Source organism: Sceloporus undulatus, chromosome 2 (genome assembly GCF_019175285.1).
Source record: "Sceloporus undulatus isolate JIND9_A2432 ecotype Alabama chromosome 2, SceUnd_v1.1, whole genome shotgun sequence".
In the NCBI taxonomy this organism is placed as follows: domain Eukaryota; kingdom Metazoa; phylum Chordata; class Lepidosauria; order Squamata; family Phrynosomatidae; genus Sceloporus; species Sceloporus undulatus.
In genome coordinates, this window is record NC_056523.1 from 163,015,827 (window position 1) to 163,032,718 (window position 16,892).

General features: G+C 42.1%; 1 protein-coding gene across 7 annotated transcripts in view; it reads right to left on the bottom strand.

Moving 5' to 3' along the window:
* Positions 1–7,651: 7,651 nt before the first annotated feature.
* STXBP4 (syntaxin binding protein 4) overlaps positions 7,652–16,892 on the bottom strand; it is a 184,959-nt gene continuing 175,718 nt past the window's right edge. For all 7 annotated transcript variants that reach the window (XM_042447227.1, XM_042447228.1, XM_042447233.1 and 4 more), the window contains one exon: positions 7,652–9,655. In XM_042447227.1, coding sequence (XP_042303161.1) covers positions 9,541–9,655 — 115 coding nt within the window. In that variant the 3' untranslated portion in view covers positions 7,652–9,540. The remainder of the gene's footprint in view (positions 9,656–16,892) is intronic.

A 16,892-nucleotide genomic window follows, 5' to 3' on the forward strand; every position in this document is an offset into this window, starting at 1 on the left:
TCATTTTAGAACAGAGGTGATCCCTCACCATGGGCTGCATTTCTTGGGGTTGATGGGAGTTGCAGTCCAAGGTTATCTGGAGAGCTGGCTTAGAAGGAGAGAATATGTTATTGTATTTTGTGTTTCGTTCTATTGCCATGTTAAAGGCTCATCAGTCCTTTCAATGAGCCACTGGACTTTTTCACACAGGGAAAATTGGAAAGTTAAGCCAGGGTCAGTCTGGAGTCATCCATGAGAACTAATGAGAACTAATAGTCTCTGGCAAGAGAGCTCAGTGTCTGTCAGGTGCCTTATATCTAGCTCCCTTATCACAGCTGCTGATTGCCTAATAAGCACTTCTCAGAAAGCCGCTTAGAACACTGAAGGCACGCCCTTTCTGATCTCCTCTGGTTAAAGGTAGGAACCTGAATGCTATGCTGCTCTATGTCTACCAAGTCTGGAACTTCTACTGGGGCAAGGCTGGGCTGCTGAGCCCCAGGCTCCACTGGAGAAGGCCCCACAGAGCTAGGGTCTGGCTGAGCCAAATCCACTGGGAGAGCAGAGCTGGGGCCTGGCACAGCCTCAGGTTCCTCCTGCACCTGAGGAGCTGAGTTCTTCTCCTTGTCCTCCTTGTGGCTGGCCATGACAGATCCTGACCTCCCTGCGCAGATGCAAACACGTTAATTTGCAATGAAGAAGCCGATGGGTACATGCTCATGTGATGAATGCATTCACATTTGCACTGCTTTCTTTTTGGGATGGACACTGTGTTGTCTTTGCATGTGATGAGCTAGTACGTAATTTTGTGCGTTTTTGACTTGGCCCCACTTCCTTCTTCCAGGATAGTGATACATTCCTCCTGTGTGAAAAATTCCATAGTGCCAACAAGAGTGCATCCTTCTGAGAGTTTAGCCTGCGAGTGTCTCATCTCATTAATTTAATAGTCATGGAGATATGTGTATATATTTACTTATAATCTGAAGTCATGAATGTAATGAAAGAGGCCTCCTATATTACCAGGTAAACGATATGGAAGTGAAAGGAGAGTGCTCTTTTTCTCTCTCCTTGTTTTTGGATTGTTGAAATACATAGCATAAATGTAGATAATTTGTTTGTTACTTAAAGTATTTTCTTATATGATCTTCTAAAAACAAAGCGACTATATATATATTTAATGTTCACAAGTTACCTAGACACCTTACCTGCTTCCTGTGTTTCCCTACCAGTGTTTTTCATTTTAATTTCTTTCCTCAAGAACAACAGCAATCTAGGAAAGGTTTTAAAAGGCACAGATGCAAATTTCTGCTTTTGTCTGTGCCACTGGGATCTGGTTGTGCAGGGTACCTTTAAAGCACTGGACGAGACTCGCACGGTTTGTCAGTAGTCAGGGAAAGGGACCACGGTGGATGCAATCAGTCTGCAGTTGTGCAGCATGAAAAAGGAACATCTATTGCTCACTCAGTGGCGTCACCAGGCTAGGTGATGCCTGGTGTGTGTATTGGGGGGGGGGGGCTTTCTGACAGGGGATGATAGCAGCCTGTATTGCTCCCCTCCTGCTGCCTTGCTCACCTGCTGCCCTTGCCTGCACCTTGGCTCCTTCCTTGGGATGAAAACTGGGCCAGTGATGAAGGCACGATGGGTGTACTTTCCCCTCTACTATCTTCACCACCACCTTACCTTCCTTCCTGAGAGAGAGCCAGGTCAGTAATGAAGCCACAAGGGATGTGCTTGCCCCTCGGCCATAGTGGGAGGAGGGCTCCACCAGGTGTCACCCCTCCTCTGGGATGTCACCTGGTGTGGTCCACACCTCCTGCACCTGCCTAATGATGCCACTGTGCTCACCAGAACTCTCCAGCAAATTGTTTTTCCTAGCTGTGCAACTGCTGATGGATAGTGCCTGGGAGCCCCCTGCCCACCTGGCCATTGATTGGCCATCGGGCCAATGTCTCCTGTAGCATCCTTCTATACATATCTCGTGTAGCACCCTCAAATGTTGTTTGTGCAGGAGGAGGGTAATACCCTTGTGCAAGGAGGTACTGGATATCTCCTTCTGTGATCGCCAGAAATATACCTGCCTTGACATAACAGAAGCTTCTGCTGGCACAACAGGATTCCGGTATATGTCACCAACAGGTTTCTAGCTTTTGTGGCCTGTGAAGATCACTATGGTCAAACAGAAGTAGTGTTACAGCACCCTGGCCTTCTGAGCACAATTTTTGATACTGGCCCAGGAGCAGAGATTGCAGTTATACAATCTGGGTTGTTTTGTTTTGTTTTTCAGCCCAGAAACCTGCTAAGATTCTCTTGCTGGAAAATATCTCAGGAGCCTGGCATGGAGAAGGGATGTGCTCTGTATTCAAGAAGGCAGGCAGGTGATATTCAACTTTACTCTCCAACTACATCTTGGTAGATCTTGCCCACCTCACACAGGCAATTAGCATTATCGAGGGAGGGGAACCCTTCCCTCCGTGTTAAGGGCTGAGTACCATCTGAGAAGGCTTTTTAAAAATCAGCTGATTCTTCCTCCTCTGATCAGTTTGCCGCAAGCAATTAAATGTTCTGAAGTCTGCCTTCAGTCTTCTAAGAAGGCCCCAAACCACTCTGAATACTAAGCAGGAAAAATGAACAAGGGATTTAACATGAAAGGCTTGAAACTGCTTAAGTTCCTCACTCTAGTTTCATCTTTTCTCAGAACTGACAGAAGACTTTTGGAGGCAAACCAGGCAAAAACTGGCCAAAATAGGGAGGACTGCTGGAGCATCCCACCCTTCCATCTTTTTCACTAGTTGTATCACCAACTCTTTCATCAATTTCCTTTCTGGAACTTCAGTACTTGTCAGTTGGTTACTGCAGTGCTCCATGAAATGCCCAAATGTCTCAGCACCAATAACCTTCCAGAGCTGTCAACAGAGATGATTTTTAAAATAATAATAATAATAATAATAACAACAACAACAACAACAACAACAACATCTAGTAAGCCCTTGGTATAACCACCTTTCCCCAAATCTTCCTCGTATAGGTTCGATGACAACTCCCATTGTCTCCTGCCATGCCAGGCTAGTTGTCTACCTTGCCCGGTAGTGGGAAAACGTTGGGTCCACCATACGTTTTGGACTTCAAGTTCTAGAAGCTCTAGTTAGCACAGTCAATGGTAAGGATTGTGAAGAGTTGTAGTTTGGAACATCTGAATGGCTGAAAATTCCTTACCTTTAATCTTGTCCATTATTGTCTACAGGGCCTCAGGTCTAACCAGTTCTGCAGAATTAATGCAGTTTGATGCCACTTTAACTGCCATGGCTCAATGCTATGGAATTCTGGGCTTTTTAATTTTGTCTGTCAGAGTGTTCTGATGCCAAAACTAAATACAAACCCAAGGATTCCATAGCATTAAGTCATGGCAGTTAAAGCAGTATCAAACTGCACTATTTCTGCATTGCAGATTAGACCTTAGAAAGAGAAGGTGTTTTCCTTCATTTGATCTTTTCTATTGGAGATGTCAGCTATTGAACTTGGGACCTCCCAGCATGCAGAACATCTGTTCCCCCACAGAGCTATGAGAGCTTTCCTAACACTATGGGGATGTTTACAAGCAGAGGAGAGGATATAGGGTCAAGCCAAGCAAGAAGATCAGCTATGAACTAAGAGACAAAACAGACCATCCCTTTGGAGCGGTGTACCACCACCCTTTCCTTGCTGATTGGGGCTGTGGCAACCGCATGCTGGGGTCTGATGCAGTGTTTTTCCAGTGCTAAAAAGAACATCAAAATGCCGTTCCTTTTAGCACTGGCAAAAAAGCACTCTTGCTGTGATGGGTCTCATTGTTCATGCATGAAGGTCTGAAGAAGTCATATTATTGAAGAGAAAAGGTGCTACCATCTTCTAATTACGATTTCAATGCCTTATGTAGTTTGGTCCTTAGATGCAAAATCAGAATATATTTCCCTTACTAAAGTATCCCTCTCTAATGCATTTTCTGTTGAAAATATAAAAGTAGATGGGTAACATGGAAAGGGGACCCCCTTCTGAATTCAAATTAGTAAAAGTCACACCATGGTGGTGCATATAAGAAAACTTGTGCATTGTAGAAATCCCTGGAGGGTTCAGCATGTCTTTATGTTATCCAGAGCTGGACCTACCTATTTGCTTACACGCCTACATTCCTACTGTCCTGGAAGGACAGACTGGGCCACCCACACAACCTTCCACAGACTACTTTACCTACTTCACGGCCAGGACATGGGTCACGTCAGAGACGTAACACCATAGATTCAATTGGAAGAAAAATATAGGTATCAGCAATTTATTAGAAAGTGAAGAACTTGTCCAAATGTTTGGTACTCTCCCTACTGAGGAACATGAACATGCACACTTAAGCCTATGTAGACACATTGAATTCTACTTAGGATCTGGCAACAAGTGTTAGAAGTAGAAATCAAGGATTGCTTTCCACTCCAAAAATATTCCCAAGACTAATGTTTCACTTTTGCCCAAAGGGTTAGTGAACAAAAACAATTCTCTTCTATGAGAGATAGCAAAGGGACACACTTAGAGATGTCGCAAGGAGTGTGTGTGTGTGTGTGTGTGTGTGTGTGTGTATAAGTGTGTCATGTCATCTCCCTCTCCCTTACTCCCAGACATTGTGAGTTAATGCTGGTTTTAATCTGCATAGCTGTATCCCAACTGCAGACTTTGAGCCAAGATTATGGGACCAAGGTGTTTTAGAGGTCTCTCTTTTATGGAGTCACCACAAGTTGAAGCCAACTTGATGGGTCTTTAACAAAAAGACAACGAAACCAGCATGGTGGTGGTGGTGACTTTGGAGTCAAGCTGAAATGAATGAAGCAGGAATGAGCATGCTCTGGATGTGGGAGGGCTGCACCATCTGATTTTTCACCTTCTCCAAAGCACAAGAGGGGCCATAGTATGTCATCCCTGCAGCCCTCTTGGATGACTTGAAGTGATGGTGTCTAATGTCTCATTTCCTGTTGCTTCTCGGGTTATTGGGTGGGATGCCCCCTGAAACAGCTAGCTATGGCCCTGTCAAGGGTTTATTTTTTTCAGCTAAAGAAGCACTTTGTGTGCTAATTTTTTAGAGGGTGCCAGGGGTTTTGGTGGGATTGCAAGGGCTGCATTGGACCTCCCAAGGAACCACATGGGGGCTGCCTGATTCCTACTCCTGCTATAAAGGATAGACTATTAGACAGATTGACCAGTCCCCAAATGCATCCTATTTTAGTGGAGTTTGTTCAGGATAACTTTCCAGGAGATTTTGCATCTTTAATCTTAGTGGTTTTGAAAAATTACAGACAAGAACACCTGTGCGGGTGGCTCTACAAATGTATCAGTTTGTATGGTTAACCTAAGAAAAGTGTTGTTTTATATTTTAAAAAATGGTGTCATATTTCAGTGCATTTGCCATCTGGATTCCAAAGCCTGCTTTTTCTCCCCAGACCGCATGCCCACCATGACACACTCCTTGTCTGCATGCCTCAAGCTTATGTCATCTAAAATAACAAATCCCTCATTTGGGAACTGTACAGCAGCTTTCGTGGAAGAAGTGATGAGGTCAGTTGACTTCCTAGGGAATGGAGAAATCCAGGAGAGTTGGCTGAACATGCCTTCTTGGCATCAGTGGACATTTCTTTCACTAGCAAAATGAAAAAATAATGGCCAGAATTTTACATGCACTAGTTACAGAACTGGCCTGACCCCTTAATCCTGACTTACTGGGCATTGGCTGCTGTCAGAGATGGAGATCTGTTCTCCGATAGAAGAAGCAGACTGATGTTGTCATGCCTCTTTGCAGTGATCTTTGGTGTGACTATCACAAGCAAGATCCTTATCACAATTCCTCCTTGCACTGGAAACCATTCACAAGAGGGAGGAGGAGGTGGGAATCCTAATCAACAGAACAGACCCATCACTTGCAGTGGTGGCTGCCTAGTAAGTCAAGATAAGGGTACTTTTCCAATCCCTACCATTCTCTATGCTATTGCGTATGTGAATACAAATAATTTCCAAATGTGTAATGCTAGGTTATGTTGTAAGTTGTATGTCGTAGTAATAACTAGAATCATGAATTCCAAACATTGTCCTGAATTCTAGTGGTAGTCTGAATTAAAGAAGACTCATAGAAGTAACGGTAAGTGGATCAACACTTATGTAAATTCCATTGCTATAATAGACCTACTCTATTTGGGAGTACAAGATTCAGGCTAATGACAGTTGTGGTGCAATCCTGTCCATGAATACTCAAAAGTAACCACGACTGAGATCAAGGAGATGTTGTTAACTGGCAAGTCAATCTCAACTCATGGTGATCCTGTGGATGAGACATCTCGAAGACTCCTTATCCTCTACTATCAAGTCCCACAGACTCATACCTGTGATCTCCCTAACTGAGTCTAGCCAACTGGTGTGCAATCTTCCTATCTTCTACCTTCAACCTTTCTAAGCATTATTTCTTTTCTAATGAGTCATGCCTTCTCATTATGTGGCCAAAGTACAACAGTTTCAATTTAATCACCTTGGCTTGATCCATTCATGAACCCATTTGTCTGTCTTTTTGCTGTGTCCACAGTATCCTCAGCATGTACTATCAAATAACTGTTACAGGGTTGCAATCTAAAATAATTCTAACAGGCACAAATTTTCCCAAGAAGCATTTGTGGCCAGGAGGCACTATGTGAATGGCAATCCCTTACTCCCATGAGTCAAACAGAGGATGAAGCAAAGAACTGCTTAATATGCAGGCAATGAGATGGGTGGTGTGTTCTGGGGGCAGAGAAACAGCTTTCCTTTTATCATTTTCTGTTGGCTCTGGTATGTTAATTACACTCCCGGCAGGCTGAGATTATGTGTAGAGTCAGAGATATTAATAGGCAATTCCTTGCAGACACAGGAGGAGCTTGGCTGTGAGTGTGGAACTCTGTTTCTTCCATGGCTTCCCCTCACTAACGTCGATGGGGAGCCATTTTTACACACACAAGAATGGAGGTACACTGAGCCAACAACCCAAGTTTGTTTGTGTAGGGGCTTGGCATGTGCTCTAACACGCCCATAAGCTTTACATTCTAGACCACAGTCATTTTGAGATACAAGAAGGCTTCTAGGCCTCATGAGCTCCAACCTCAAGATTGCACACAATATTCCTTGCCCCACATTTCAAAAGAGAGATCTAATTTATTCTAATTTATACTGTGGCTGAATAAAAGCACAGCACATTGTCCTTCCAAAACTTAACATGTGCCAGAAGCAGAGAGAAAAAAAGTGAGTGTTAATCTGGAAGCTACATTGTTCTATTAGGAATTTTTTCAAAGCTCCAAGTAGGCTTGCCAGGTGAAAAATAAAATTCCCACTTCTCCACAGCCATTAAAGGTATGGGAGTCCTGTCCTATTTTTCAACTGGCAACTCAACCTACTACTATGTGCACAGGGTCCTGCTTCAGATCAGACCCACTGTGTGGTTGTATGAGAGGTGAAATCTTTCCTCGAGTTGATTTTTCTTTCTAAATCCTCTCCCCTACATGAAAGCTAAAAACTGGGAGTGGGTGGGAGAACCCTTCCATTAGTGCCCTGCTTCTTTGGTCAACTGATCAAGATGCACCATTGGGAACAATTAATACACATGCATACAAGAACTAAGAAATAGAAATAAAAAGAGTACACATTAAAAGTTAGAGTAATTTATTTTGTTATAAAAATGTTAAAAGAACCTGGTTATCTAAGTGTAGTGGCCTTATAGACAAAGTCTACATTTCACTATTTACAGTTCTCAGCAGAATGAAATTTGCTTGAAGCAGTAAGGAAAGAAACCATGGGCTGGAACATCTTGTGTTTTTAAAGGAAGAGTATAATCTTATTTAATATATATGTATTATCTACCAGGCATCACAACATGGCAGTAAAGAAAAATAAAAAGTGAACAGAGGGTAGCTTATGTGACCAGCAAAGTGATGCTAGGATAAAGAAGCAGCACAGTGAACATGGTGACCTACTTCTGAGAAGCCATTAATTAGTAGGCAAAAGAAGAGAAACATCTCCAGGTTGCTCATATGCTATCCGATAGTTTGCGGGGGGAACCAAGATTGTAACTATGGCCATTAGTAGGATAGAAGTATTGACCTAATTACTCAGTATGTGTACTGTCTAGGAAGATGATGAAATGAAGATGTGGGCCTGGAAGGAAGCAATAACTCTACTGCTACTCATAAGATCACTCTCAAATTAAAGCAATAAGCACACTATATTAGTGAAGTCTGACTCTCCTAGGGCATCTGTTGCCTGAACTGGACTATGTCCTAGCCTACAGATTAAAACCAGTTTAACTGCAGTCAGAGTACTGAGAATTCACTGTGAAAAGATTACAGCCACCTCAGAGAATTAATGCGACTCTGAAGATGGGGGAACCACAATAGGTAAAGTAATATGAGTTTAACGTATAGACAAACCCTTAGGTCTACATCACTCACAAGATAACTCCATGGCTTCTACAAATCTACTCAGTCTTACCCAGTGAGTCCCTGACTTTTCACATACTTCACTAGCAAAATTTACATTATGATAAGTAATGTATGCACAGAGGGGTGATTTTCTATTGCAAGGACCTCAACACAATGCATTGCTTTGTCACTGGCAGGCAGACTTTGGTCATAACTGCAATGTGCTGTAAGTTTCTCCATAACATCTGAGATGGCAGAAAGGGAGTGGATGGAACACAGATGGAGCACAATCAGTTCCCTGTTCCTGGTGATAATGCTTAAGATGCAATAATACTGCTGGCAGTGTACTTTGGCCAACGTATTTCTGTTGGGAATCTGCTGTCACTGGTTGCTTGAGATGCAGAGTGGATGCCCCAAGCTTCATCCAATTGCAGTTGTGTAGCTAGAAAAATGCAGCACCTATCATCTTTCAGGGCTTCGGGAATGCCCACTCTGCTGGGCTCGCCCATCCACTAGAGTTGAGCCAGTGGATGGGGGAAATTGCAAGTGGAAATTGCATCAATTAAATTTTTGCACAAGGAGGTATGATATATCTTTTCCACAATGATCATATAAATGCAAACACCTGTGTTATGGGAGGTCTATGCCAGTGTATGTCATCTACACAATGCTGGCCATACAGTCTGCCCAGCTATTAAGACCTAAGGCTGTAACTATTTCTGTTCTCTGTTCAGTCAAGGGCTAAATTCTCCCTCCAGATTAGGGCAGGTTTCTCTAAAGCATGATGAGATATTGGGAACTGCCTTTAATAGACAAGATGCCAAAGATATACAAGCAGGCAAGAGGTACTGGGATCAAGTGCCTGTCCAAACTCTTCTATTTTAAAAATACAAATGAGCCTGTGGTACTGGTGCATAATGGGTATTAACACAAGTGTGTGGTCTATGTCAGAGAGTCTACTGATACAGACTGAGAGAGGGTATTTAGCCTGTGGGTCCAGTCCCAAATGCTAGGCAACAGCAAACTTTCCAGCTGTTTCAACCAGAGCTAGTACATCCATGCTAGACACAGTAATCTTGACAACTAGGCTGAAACCAAATTGAAGTAAGAGGTCTTCTCAGCTTTTTGGATCCGGGTGCTCTCTGAAGCCATCATCTTCATTTTCTTCAGAACATGACAAGGCAAGAACACTGGTGACAGGGTGGACCCAGGATGTTGTTTGTGTCACATGACTGAGGAAAAACAAAATATTTTATTAAGCTGACTGTCCAAGTGAAGTCGTTTCCCCACAATAAAGTAAGTCATATTTATTCATTAAACAGTACAAAGTGAGGGTGAGAGGAACGGTATCTCATACAAGGGTGCAGCCTTGTCAGGGCAGGGAATGTTTTGCCACTTTCACTGTTGACCACCATCACCTCCTCCTCCTCCTCTTCCTTGACATCCAAGAAATAAAGTGAGCATGGGAGAAAGGCAATATCTTGCCCACTGTGCCTAACAGTGACACAGTCACAGTCCAGCAAGGACTTTTGGCATTCCCATAGCCACACTGCATGCAGGACTCATAATTACAATAGGTCAATGAGCTGTGTGAGTGTGAGGGTAAGAACATGCAGGAAAGACCTGAGTAAAACTCATTTACAATTCTGAAGATGACACAGGCTACAACTCTCTATCTACTTGTGAGTAAGCCTCACTGAATTCTATGAAGAGACATGTACAATTGTGCTGTCATCCCTCACAGCATGTTCCAGGCTCAACTTGTCAATAAACAACAGTTCTTTCCAAATTTCCAAAGGAAATTTGTCCTTTGGGCTTAACATATAATGGACACTCTCAGGATTCTGACGTTGGTCCAATCACGGTAGAGACAAAGATTGTAATTATCCCCTCCTCAAATCCCTGGCCCAGAACAACATTCGATTTTCATCTGAGGAACCAAGGTTGATTCTCTGTGCTTTAGTTTTTCTCTACATTTTTTCCAAAATGCTTCACACATCAAGAAGATATATTTGCAAGTGTGTCCATTGCATATCTCTGCAGCTCACCACACATAATGTACAGGCAGGAACACAAGCCTTCAGCAGATTCAGAAAAGCTTTATTCAGTAAGCTGAGTAGGGCAGAGTATACACAGGCTAGAAAACTCTGGGAACAGCCAGGAGTATTTTGGCCCCAAAATTGCATTACTTGGTCAATCTGTAGTGATGTTGTTGGGTGGCTGTTCCCATGCATATGCCACCACAATTTGGTCTCTGGGAAAAAATGACATGCCCAGCATCAATCACAAGGCTGGGTGACTCTTTCAGACCTCAGAGGGAGTGACTTGCACCAGAGTGACAGGCAGCACATTGGGACACACATGTGAATAGTTGCCCCACATTGCTTGGGAGGTCTTCAGATTTTCTAGGAAGATCCAGCGTAAAAGTTGAGGCTTTAAAATTGGGTTTAAGACTGGTTTAATGTGGGTTTGGTGCTGAACTGGCTGTACATCATTAGAACAGTTTGCACCAGGATTGAGGATTGGACCCTGTGTTGTCTGGACTGATTGTTATGAGGACGGGGAGCAGGGTAGGACATGTGCAGACAGGGTCCAATCACTGGACAAAGATCACTGTACATAGCTGTTGTCAGGACTGAAGATCTCCCCCCCCCCCAGTTACACTGTATATTTAGAGTTCAAGCTATTCACCCATTACAAATGCCTTCATCCCATTTGTCACCAATTCAAAACATATTCTCTTCCAAGGTCTTACCCCTCCTTCTTTTTCCCTGTACAGATTCCCTACAGATTCTCACGAGGATGACCTGTATACTTCTTCCCCCATGTCTGTTCATTACACCAGGCCACTACTCATACACAATCTTTTTCTTTTACTAACTTCACCAATAAGAAAGCATAACCTGCAGTAACACACCTATGTACAAGCACAGCAATTAAACATGGCAGTACCATGTCTGGACCATGATCCTGACACTACATTACAGTGGAAGGAGAGCCTGGTATGTCTGTGGACTAAATTCTAGAGCATTTTTGTCCTTGCATACAAGGACAAATAAATACTGTAGATTTCTCTGCATTGTAGGAAAAAATAAATATTTCTCCGCACTGCCTATTCTCCCAGTCCTGAAGTGCTGCAGAGTAGAGGATTTATTGTGCAAGAGGAGGGAAAAGTGTCTTTCTGCACAGAAAATGTGTTTACTCCACAGGAAACATTGGGGAGCAGTTGACAGAAAACCCTATTTCTGTGCAGAAAATATACTTTTTGTGCAAAACAATGCATGCTTTTCTACATACAATAATTGCCTACAACATTTCATGATATCAGAATAGAGTCAAAGAGTTGGAATGCCAAAGAAATTTTTCTGGTCTGTTATTTTTCATAGCAGGGCTTCCCAGCTGTTGAGAAACCTGTATTTCAACCTGTAAGTGAATAACTGTGAATATTTTTTCCACATGACAGTCACATTTCCAGCTACCTGTTCACTGCCTATCTACAGATATGCATCGTCCCTTCAGATGCTCAGAAGTGGCGATGTGGTTATCATGTTATTTGAGTTGGTCTTAAGGCCTCCATACTTGTGTCATGTGGAAGCCTAGTTCTGTCAGAGGAAGTACAGTCCCAATCAGTTTCCTCTGTATCAGACAACTAGGTGCCTTTTCCAGACTGCATCTGTAAGTTAGACATGGTCCATGGAGCACTCACACTTATCCAGTAGATCCCAATTTGGAATGTTAATATGCATCTTTTTCTATTAATTTCATGTGAGTTACTGAGTCAAATTCATTTTCTAAAAACTATTTTGGTTGTTCCTAGCTCAGACCAAGATCTCACCATTCAGTTATAGGCTTAAGGAGTAACTAAGGAGAGAAAGATCCTCTCCCTAGCCAGGGTAAGAAGAACATTTTATATACCGTGTTCTATCAGTGCCAGAACTGCATCAGCCACACACAAGCAGGGAAATATCAGCAGGCTTTAGAAAATCTTAAGGACTGGTCTAATACAAAATACTTTTAGGAAAAATGACCCCTCCCCCCAAATCTAAACATAGCCACGGGAAGACTGAGCACATTGCGGTAAGTGGCTCTGAGCATCTGTTGTGTAGGTGGGGGATGAAAATCAGGGAGGGCAAGAGTACCTGGAAGAAAGTATGATATGGAATCCTCAACAGGAGAACTCCACATTGAAACCTTCTGCTGCAGCTTCTGTTGATACCACCTTATAAATAATAACATATATTTCCACTGTCCTGATTTGACAGGGACAGTCCTGATTCATCTTCTGTTGTCCCCCTTTTCTGGCTGCTTTTAAAATGTCCCAGTTTCGCTCTTCCCACTTTCACCCTTTGCCCTCAGATTGCTTCATTTGCTACAAACTGAGTTCCAAGTATGGAAGTAGTTTTCACTCAATTACTCAGCAAAGGGGAGCAGAAAGGAAGGGTGGAATTTTCACTTTCCCAATAGGATCGGGCAGGAGCAAATGGCTTCAGCCTCACCAAGCTTGTGGTTTCTTCCTCATTAGTAACTTTTGCCATCTTAATTGTACTCTAAGGTTGGCCACATACATCCCAATTTTCATCCATGAAATGTTGAGGGGTACTTGAGTGTTGGACTGTGAATCTGGAGACCAGGGTTTGATTCCTGCTTGTCCATAAAATCCACTGAGTGACCTTGGGCAAGTCACACGCTTTCAGCCTTAAGGAAAGGCAATGGCAAACCTCTGAACAAATCTTGCCAAGAAAACGCCAGAAATGACTTGAAGGTACACAACAACAACAAGTGATTTCAATTTATATAAATATATTTTCTTTATATCCTTATCCCCTTGAGCAAATTTAGGCAGGAGATTCCTTTAAACACTTATTCAACAACAGCAATTGCTGGACAAGATTCTCCATCAGGCTGGCAGAGTGGAAGTCTCCATGGCATACTTAAGGCAGGCAGGAGCTCCTTCTGTTCAGCTGTTTCCTCCTGCTACAAAATAGCCAGGAGATTACCAGGCATAGCTCCATCTCCCCAACCACTGATCAGCTGCAAGGTGTTTCTGGACTCACTCTAAATACTCTTGAGCACTGAGAGAGGAAGTAGCTCTGTGCTCTGGAGCAATGGCAACAAGCCTGGGCATACCTCTTAAGTTGATCACTGCCTGGGGAGATGGAAGCCCTCTGGCCAGGGTGACCAGATGCCCTCCTTTTACAGGACATGTCTTACATTTCAGCCTTCTGCCCAGGAGGAAATCCAAAATGTCCTCCATATCAAGCATGACAAAGAAGCACCTATTTATATTTATATGAGTGTTTTTAACTCATATAACATTTTTCTTGAATGTTCAACAATTTGCGGTGCCTTGTCCTCCTTTGTGGCAATCACATCTGGTCACCCTGCCTCTGGCTGCTGTTGCATACCAGGCAGGGGCCCTGCCAAAAGATAATGGCTATCTCCTTCTGCAGGGTATGAAAAAGTACAGTCAGAGGCATAACCTCCAGTTGCACCCATGCTGGGAGAGTAATGTTAGTAGACATGAGTTCTAGTTCATCATCAATAAGCTAAAAAATTCTAATTCAATTATATTTATGTTCCAAGAAGGGCATTTTCTTAACTATTCTTGCAGACTTAAACTGGCATCTCAGTGAATATTTATCTCAACTTTAGTTAAGCCAAAAACAGTCTTTTATTGATGGTACTGAATTTTAGTGACTCAGGGTGTTTGATGTCTTTGAGACTATGGTCCAAATCCAGTTAGCTACAGCTAGAGAAGTCCTACTGGATCAATTTATGTCTCTAACATTTGGAGGACTTCAGAAAGTTACCGAAACACTTGAAATCCATGTGAAATGCAGATTTAAAAAACTAAAACCCCTAATGATATAGTAACATAATTTCAAGACTTTTTCCTCTACTGTGCTCATCACCTTCAGCCTAAATTAATTCGTTAGAATAGAGTCAGTGGATCAACTTCTGAATGGTAAATCAACATACAATCAGCTTACATATATGTTGATTTACCATTCAGCATGTAAAATGTGAAAAAAGACAGCCTGAAGAGCTTTGGTTTATGAAGTAACTGCTTAAAAATAAATAAACAAATCACTGTAGATAGATAACATGAATTAATTTTAAGGAGACATTGCCTAATGCTAACCACATTTATTTGGAAATAAATCACATTACTTTAAATTGTTCAATGAGAGCTTCAAACACTTAGCAGATATTGGCCCAGTACAGATATGCAAAAGCTAGTAGCTACAGTGGAACAGGGCTGCAAAAAAGAAAATAAAAAACAGGTGGAGAAAACTCCAGATGCTGAAAATAGTATTTATTGCAGAAACAACTGTTAGTGTATAGCTGTCATTACAGAGAATTCAAGATATATATAGTAAACACTGCTAATGTACATGGTTTATGAGGAAGAATAAATCAATTTTTTGTGGTCATCTTCATTCCTGTGTGAGTAGGCAGTTCTATCTACTTTCCAAGGAAAGCCTGTACATACTGATAAGGATAAGCAATGCTTCTTAGCCTCTAGTCTTAGGTTCTCTAATGTTTGTCTCCATCATAAACTAAGTGTGGTAGCAAACCATCATGCCAGGCAGGCTACAGGAGATTTTTCTGCGCGCCACATTCTCCCCAGCCCTCCGAATCTCAATCAAAAGAGGAGGAAAGCAAGAGAGAGGGGAAACCAGGATGCTCAGGATCACAGCCAAGAGGGTGGGTCAAAATGTGGCTCATTCTGCCATTACATTGTGATCACTGGCAATCAGCACAAGAGATACATTTTGATTTACACATTTGTCTTTTGACCACTGCTGATTTGTAATTTTAGAGTTTTGTATTTATGAATGTTGATTTGTGATTTTAGATATTTGTTATTTGCAATTTTAACTCTCCTGTTTTTATGGATGTTGTTAGCTACCCTGGACTCTTATGAAAACTGCTGGCCTTCCTCAACCTTTCATCTTCATATCAAAGTTTTTGTCTTTCCAGAAAGAAATTCGAAGCAGTTAACAATAATATACAGCAATAAATTAAATAGAACCAAACCAACAAACCAAACAGTATGAAAAAAAATATCTCAAAATGCTAGTGTTGGTAACCTGTAGTAAACTATTTGATCGTGTAACTTCAGGATTAATGAACAATCCAATGGATGGATGCAAAAGAAAATTTACAAGTGTTTGAGGCAATCAGTTCCTCCATTCCAAATGTTTGAATAATTAACAAGAGCATTATAAAACAGAGTTTGTCAGACATTTATAGGTTTAAAGCCCTACTCTAGTAGCTGCTATTCTAAAAGGTTTAAGAACTATAAAACAGGACATCTACAAAGTAATTATTCTGGGTCATAATTCTTTCAATCTGATATGTAAAAATATCTGTAGAGGGTACCACTATAAGATCATCCCAACTGCCTGATTTGGCTGTTTGTACATGTTCTAGTGTGAGTATCAACAGGGGCCCATCCACACCACACATATACAATGTACAGTGATCCCTCCACATTCTCTGGGGTTAGGGTGAAGGAACCCCATGAACGTGAAAAACCACAAATAAAAAACCACTATCCTTTTTACCTAAGAAAACACCTCTCTAGGAATTTCCAGGCCCTCCAGTGTAACTCTGTGGTCAACATCTGCCAGATGTTAATCACAGAATCGTGCTGGAGGGCCTACAAATGCCTAGAAAAGTGTTTTCTCTAGGAACTTCAAGGTTCTCCAGCATAACTCATCTGATCATCTTCCAGAAGAATTGCACTGGAGGATTCCTAAAAAGAACATATTAATTTTGCAAATAATCAAATCTGCAAAAGTCCAAGTCATAAATGTTGAGGGCCAATTTAAATAATTTCATTTTAATTGCCATGGTTCCATCTCGTGGAATCCTGGGGATTTCATGGCTGGTCAGAGGGACCAGATGAACTCCCTGGTGGCAAATGCCAAAGGCTCCAACCTTCATTGGCAATCCCATGATGCCACGGAATATAGTCGAGGCCAAGCACAGCAAATGATAATAAAGACAACCTGTGGCTCTCTGGGAAGTGTTGGACAGCAACTCTCATCAGCTTCAACCAGGATGACAAACAAGCATGGATGACCAGAGTTGTAGTTCAATGAAATCTGGAGGATGACATGTTGTTCACTCCTGATGTCGGTTCTCTTAAGACAAAGTTACTTGAACATTGCTAGGATTACAGTGGTGACATGAAAGCCTTGTTTAAATATTTGTACGCATGTCATAATGAGGATGGATCAAGCTTGTTATCTGTTGCTCCAGAGACTAGGACACAGAGCAATGGATTCCAACTACAGGAAAAGTGATTCTACCTGAACATTACGGTGAATTTCCTGACAGTAAGACCTGTTCAACAGTGGAATATGCTGCCTTGGAGTGGTGGCATCTCCTTCTTTGGAGGTTTTTAAACAGAGGCTGGATGACCATCTGTTGGGAGTGCTTTGATTGTGTATTACTGCA